The sequence below is a fragment of the Melanostigma gelatinosum genome (genome assembly GCF_949748355.1).
Source record: "Melanostigma gelatinosum genome assembly, chromosome: 13".
Classification (NCBI taxonomy): Eukaryota; Metazoa; Chordata; class Actinopteri; order Perciformes; family Zoarcidae; genus Melanostigma; species Melanostigma gelatinosum.
The window spans coordinates 1657668-1665052 of record NC_136646.1 but is presented as its reverse complement, the minus strand read 5'-3'; the positions used below and the strand labels follow the sequence as shown (position 1 = coordinate 1665052).

The 7385-nt window shown below is 41.2% G+C and overlaps 1 protein-coding gene across 1 annotated transcript; it reads left to right on the top strand.

Moving 5' to 3' along the window:
- Positions 1 to 243: 243 nt before the first annotated feature.
- LOC306787321 (apoptosis regulator BAX-like) lies at positions 244 to 6516 on the top strand (the record flags this gene model as incomplete). Its single annotated transcript, XM_079282439.1, has 6 exons — positions 244 to 271; positions 2309 to 2339; positions 2659 to 2758; positions 3616 to 3747; positions 4431 to 4535; positions 6373 to 6516. 6 exons carry the CDS (start codon positions 244 to 246, stop codon positions 6514 to 6516), a joined length of 540 nt encoding a protein of 179 aa, XP_079138565.1.
- Positions 6517 to 7385: the final 869 nt, after the last annotated feature.

Sequence of the window (7385 nt, the reverse complement as noted above, 5' to 3'; positions counted from 1 at the left end):
ACTGTTGCTATGCCTATCAAACGTTAGGTTTGGACAGTTGGCTCGCTCCGCGCATATCGCTCAGAGGTTCACTTTCTATGTGTGTTTGTTGTAATTAGAAACGCATCATATGAGTCGTGTTTAATCAGTTTTAATACAGTTTTTAAAGGAGCCTTTATCCGACAGTGAAGGAAAGGAGGCGGAGTTTCTGAGGGACGAAGAATTCACTTCAGTTAACTTTAGAAGTGTTTCTAGTTGGTTGCCATGGCGTGTGAAGGTAGCGGCATGTCAGGTAAGCTCAACGCACACTTAAAGACGTCCATTCGAGTTAAAGTGCATATTCCTATTTATCATGGCTGTATTTGTGTACATCGCCTGGCTGTATCCCGCACAGTGACACCATTGTGAACATGTAGGTGGAGGCAGGGCCGGACTGGCGGAAAAAAGTGGCCCGGGAGTTACTGTCAGACCGGCCCACTCAATACACCCACTCAATGCATCGCACGTATCGACCAGTCAGTGGCCTACTTGGAAAAATAACATACACTTAACATTATTTTGGATGATTACAAAGAAATTACATCATACATGTTTTTTTTAATAACATTTGGATCCACCAATTTGCCCGGATTATTATTATATATATATATTATATTATTATTAATTATATATATAATTAATATATATATATATAATAATTTATATAATATATATAATAAATAATATATATATATAATAATATATATATATAATAATTTAATATATATATATATATATTATATATATATATATATATATTATATTATTATATATATATAATATTATATTAGTATTAATTATAATATTATATAATATAATATATTATATATAATTATATAATATATATAATATATATATAGTATATATAATATATATATATACTATACTACTATACTATACACATTGTACTATACACTGTACTACACATTCTGTACATTCTGTACTAGCTGTACACCAGACAGGTTTGGCTAGCTGGATGACGTCATGTTAATAACGTATTTAGCTTTTTAAAACAACGGGGACGGATCCAGCACGGACAGTTACGGGAGTGAGGGATGAGGAGGTAAGGAAACATGAGAACACCAGGGTAGGGAGTGAGGGATGAGGAGGTAAGGAAACATGAGAACACCAGGACACACATGGAGAACTCTGTCAAGCTACATGTTAGACAAAGTGAACATCTTTTATTCTACATAGTTGTCCTCAGTCTCATCTGCTTAACTTGGTCATGGAGGCATCAACATGTAATAGAGATGTTAAATTAACAGTGAAAACTCATCATAGCTTAATTTAACATCAGTATTCATAATTACACTTCATGTTTACTTCTCCTGATCTTTACCTCCTATAACAAGGTCCATAGGGGCATCTCAATGAATGAACATGTTATATTATATTATATAAGTGTTATTTACTGATTGTTTTCGTGTTGGAATACATGTTAAATATTTAACTGCCAAGTAATAATGCGTGTTTGATACTTAGATTTTTTTTGCATTAAATCATACTGGGATGTTTGCTGAAATTGATAGGATGGCCCAACCTAGAACATGTTCCAACAGCCGCCACTGCAGGAAACGATACAATCTAACGATATTCAGGTTACCTTTAATTACACAAGTTGGAAAAATGAAATGAAAGAAAACCCCTCGTTGCTGGCAGGATGTCGCCTGAAGCGTGGAAGTCCAAACTCTTAGTCTGCTTCACTCAAGAGAGCAATAAGATAAAAGTGTGGTACCTTAGTTAATGCTGCTGAATCGGTATTACATTACTTATCCCCTCCCCCCAAAATAAAGGTGCCACACCAGAATGCCGGCTCCGGCGCTGAATCTATTTGAGGATGCTGATTGGCTAAATTGTATTTCACTCATTTATATCTTTAATCAGCATTAAAGCATCATTGGCTAAACTGCTTCATAGACCCGCCTCTTTGGGGCAGATTGCATGCTGGGTGTGTGTAGGGGTGCTGCCGGCTCACAGATGGAAACCACGAGTGTGAATACAGATCGCGAGGAGTAGTATAAATATCAGTCAGCGATTATGATCTTTAAGTATTAGAGTAAATTTAACGTGTTCTGTGAAGCATAGAATACAGTCGGGGTCGGCGATCTCAGAGCGAGGGCCGGTTGATGATGGAGGTGGTCCGGTATTGGACCGGCCCAAACCCCGTCGGCCTACCGGGGATACCGGGGGATCCCCGATGGCCAGTCCGCCCCTGCATGGAGGTTGTAACGCTGCCTTGTGTCATTTAACGCGAGTAACCCACTGATGCTGTTCTGTTCCTCCACAGACGCGAGGATCGGAGAGGCCCTGATCAAAGGGTGAGTCTCCTTTCTGTCAGTTGGCTGAAGTACGTTCTTCAGCTGCTTTACCTCACGTCAGTCCTTTGTGGAACTAAAGTCGTTATATCGCTCTCTTTAAAGCCACAACAATAGTATTGTTGTCATAGTGGAGCTCTACGCTGCTGTAAAAATCACATAAAGTCAAATAAAAGGAGGCATCACTTTGTCTGGAGCTTAATTTGATTTGTGTCGCATACACTCATCAATGCAGTTAAGAAGTTACCTTCCACAGCTTCAAACGGAGCCTCTGCACAGTATCGGGTGTGTGAAAGTGTTTCATCGTCCTGTTGTCCTGCAGGCTCATAGAGGAGGAGCTGAGGGACATGTCCTCGGAGGACGTCCCAGCGCTCACTCTGCTGGCTGTGGAGCATACTGAGCAGGAGCAGAAGATGGTGACCCAGCTGATCAACCGTATCCACAGCATCTGCGACACTATCCGAGCCGACGAGGAGTTACAAGAGTGAGTCTCTCGCCCGCTGTGTCTCAGCGCTTGTGATGCAATACGCAAAATAGAACCGGGGTAGATGTGTAATACGCGCTCCGTAGTTTCTTAACATTGTGAAGTTTTAGCCTGCTTCACAAAGAGGAGGCCGGAAGCACGTGTGTCCAGCTGCTTCCTACAGTTCACACGCTGCAATAATAAATCTACCAAAACTGGTTTACAATTAAAAGGATTTTAATCCCACCGATGCAAGTATGATTACAGTTAAACAATGGAGTACATACTCCTATGAAATATTACAATATTACCCCACTTTGGAAAAAACTCGTCCCTGGTCCCATGACACACAGCCGTCCCGTGGCACCACACGCTAAAGAGAACGAGAAAAATGCTTTTCTATTCCCGCCCTCATATCCGTTCGCAACTCCTCCCCTTCCGTTTATCCCAATTCCTATTGGCTAACTTCCAGGAGTGTATTCGCCTGTCTGGCTTTCTGTCCCTGCGTTTACTAACACATTCAATGTCGGTCAGTTATTGCTTAATCCCTTCTATGATAAACATTCCATATAATAGATAAGGCTTTGCAACTTTGGCATAAGCTTCATGTCTCAAATTCTACTGTTAGCTACTAATCCTAAAACACTTTATGCTTATCTTAATTATGCATTTCCAAAACACTTATGATGACTAATTATGAATTCTTAAATATGAATTATTAAACACTTTTATTATATCTACTAAACACACAGTTCTACGCTCAAATTTCTTACAACATCTACTTAAACTGCATCCTGTCTCTCTTTCAGAGCGATTGACGGAGTGGCTTGTTCCTCCAGCTCGAAGTGGGACCACTTTAAGCAAGTGGCGGCCAGAGTGATTGAGGAGGGGATCACCTGGGAGAGGATCGCTCTGTTCTTTTACGTTGCCGCCAAGCTAGCCGTCAAGGTGGGTTAGCTTCTTTTCTTCTCAGAGCTTGCCTGTCCATCAGAAGGTCTGGCAGTGCTGTGACCTGCCTCGATGAGGAGGGTTGTGTTCCAGCTGGAGAGGCGATCAGCGCTGATGCTCACTACCAGAATGATTCTTGTTCCTTGGAATGCATCTGTCTTTGCATGACCTACTGCAGCTGCTAGTGATTTATCAGGCGTCCATCGGATCGCTCAGCCAACTTTTGGCGCGTTTCACTTTGTATTTTCCATTCAAAGCTTTACTCATCACCTCAAAAGTGTATTGTTTTAATTTGAAATGTCTTCATTTGGGGGCTTTTCCAAACAAATATTGATAAAAAGTGATTGTTTGCGCTTCTGTGTGTATGTCACATATACATACATATATATATATATATATACATACATATATATATATATATATATATATATATATGAATATATATATATATATATATATATGAATATATATATATATGAATATATATATATATGAATATATATATATGAATATATATATCTATATATGAATATATATAGATATATATATATATGAATATATATATGAACATATATATCTCATATCAGACAACAGTCTGATGTTCACTGATCCAGCCATGTTATTTAATTTGGCAGCATCGTCTCTTTGTGTATGGACCTCTTTGTGTTTCTGCTGTCCATCAGATGGTGGAGGCTCGCCTCCCTCAGTTAGTGACGGACATCCTGAAGTGGACCGTGGAGTTTTTCACGAACAATCTGCTGGGCTGGATTGTGGATCATGGAGGATGGGTATGTTGGGCCTTCATTTCTTCCATGTGCTTACTCTCAGAGCACTTTCCTCTCTACCATGTTGGTTCTGTGGTTCTGCGGAACGCAGCGACTCTGCGACCTTTGTTCAGTTAGCCTCTCTGTATGAGATGATACAGCTGTATAGATGAAGCTCTCTGCGTTTCCTTCTTGGTGGGACTGCAACAAGGCGGGGCCAGCCCTATAAATGCCAACGTCTGGCCCTGATGTACGGAGTATAGTTTTGGAGTTTCCCCGTTGGCCGTTGCTCTTTTAAAATAAATAGGGGGGGACCCTCCTCCATAGAGTGCCGCAGGGATGACGTCATTTTGTAGAGCAAAGTTAGCTTAGCAGTGGTTCTCTTGACCAAAGACAGCCTACATGATTTTCCCATCCACGTTTAGTCTCATTTACCCACATGTTAGCAACCGGCTTAAGACACCTAAAAGCCTCAAAATTCACAAGAAGGGTATCTGCTGATGTATTTTATATTGTAGAACAAAGCGTAAACTATCATAAGCTTGTGTTAACCACAGACCTTATTTCAGGCATCCTACCAAAAACACATCAAAACAACCATTGACTTTGAGACGACTGAACAGGAAGTGCAAAAATGCTGAATCATTTCTGTGTTTTAGTCCCGCCCGTTTGCTCAGTGCTCCAATCAATTTCCCCATTCCCTGTTGTACTTCGATATGCTACGTCTGCTCAAAGGTAGCATTACTATGGAACTGAAGTTTTATTATACGCGCTCACTGTGTATGTAGACACATCTTAAGTTGGCTAATGTTAGCGAAATGCTAGCTAACTAGCTAATAACTAGCCCTCTAAAGCTAAGTTGATCTGTTAATGTGAGATTCAGACATGTTAGCTTCCTCTGATCTCTGTGGTAACGTGAGAGATTATTAAGATGAATTATCGTTAGCCAGAAAAGATCACGCTAACGTTCCTTTGCTAATATTATCTCTACCTGCCGTGCCAACGTAACTTTAGTATTTGTCATTTATTTGGATATACACAAAGTCTGACACCCCAGCAGAAGTTACCTGTGTGTGTGTGTGTGTGTGTGTGTGTGTGTCCCTCCATCACATACTGTAGTCCTAACTGTTGTCTTATTGATGCTACATTCTGATACACAGAAATTGAATGCACCCGGCTAAACGACATTGACTAGCATCACCAGGCACAATTGAAAATGTAAATTAGTTCCACGTGTAGCTAGTACGTTGTACTGGAAGGTGGATTTACAACACTGCAGACCAGCCAATGAGAGAGAACCTTCACCACCTCGACACGGCACTTCCTGCACAAACCTGCTGTTTTTAAATAGCCAAGCATCAACAGCGACCGCAATATGTTTTGTATTCACTGGACCCAGATCTTGGGGGTGGGTGCACAGTGGAAAACGAATAGAGAAGAGCTGAGAACAGAGCTGTACCGTGGAGACGCGGCATTAGTCTGATACGGGATTGACAAACGATGGTAGTGTTCACACATGAGACAACACACTGGCTGCGCAGTACGTTAGGGGTTAAGTTCCGGTGGTGGAAAAGTTTTCAAAGGAGTTTGAGGGGCTGAACATCGCTGACCCAGCTGCTGCTTCAGCTTGTGAAGCTTTATTCACAGTTCTGCTCACCGTGAAGTGCACAGCAGCATAGCAAGGCGGATGGATATTTCTCATGTTTGTTGTCACTTCCTGCACCGACAATAAAACATTCCGGAGCCACATGGACGACAGATAGTCAATCACATTTGTAAAAAAGTAATCGGCATTTAGTGGCATGAATGTTTTCCAGATGCATGTTTTCCACACCAGGTGATCGGAGCTGTCTCTCCACAGATCAACAGTTTTTCGGAGCTGGAGGTGGCGTCCGTGCAGAGTGTGTCGTCGCTGAGCTCCCACAGCTACGGCCTCATCGTCATCTTTATCACCGGCCTGGCTCTAGGGAGCTTCATCACCTGGAGACTGACCAGATGGCACTGAGGCTCGCATTTCATTCACACACAAAAGCAGCCCTGCCCAAACAACGGAGCCTGTGGCTTGTTACAATTGCTTTTTTGTAATAAAATCGTGAAGTCACAGCAATGGTTTGCACGTATTAATCAATGCAATTTTAGTGCTAAATGTGTGAAACATCGTAGAATGAAGCAGTCATTTGAGCATTCTTCACATACCTTCATCGTCGGACATGTCGAGGAACTCATTCATGGTCTCTGGGACATTGATTTTGTGTTTTTCTGATGCACTCTGTAAATGTGGAAAAAAGATGGACAACTGAAACTTGAATGTGCCTCATTGGGGCCTGTCTACAACATATTAAAAAAACAGGGCTCTGACATCTTCAGAAGTAAAAGATGGTCTGATCTCATCAAGAGTACGACAGGGACATGTACCCCATGCTGAAGTCTGAGTTTGATACAGGCAAAAATCAGTTCTAGATAATCTAGAGGGATTTTTCCAGGTGGTCCTATTGTAGGCCTTGTCCACAATGTGTGTGCACAATCTGGGGGTTCTAGGACCCATATTTGAGAAATTATGGCCATTCTTGCATATGCCAAAATATAAGTGACTAAGGCCCCAATTAAGCCCAATTAAACCCTTTGTGGCTGTTTTTGGGGACCTTACCTTGCAGCTATGAGGCCCAGATTATAGGTGTGTAATGGTGACGAGCCCCTCTTTGAGGCAGAAAAGGATTTAAAACCCTACCCCTTTTTAAAGTATAAACAGTTTGAGAAAAGACTGGTAAAATCTGGATTTTGACCACTTTTTAATATTGATCAATTTTAAAACACTTGTCAATGGCCTTCTTTGATGAAATTCACATATGATGGCCAAAACAGGACCCTCTTCAA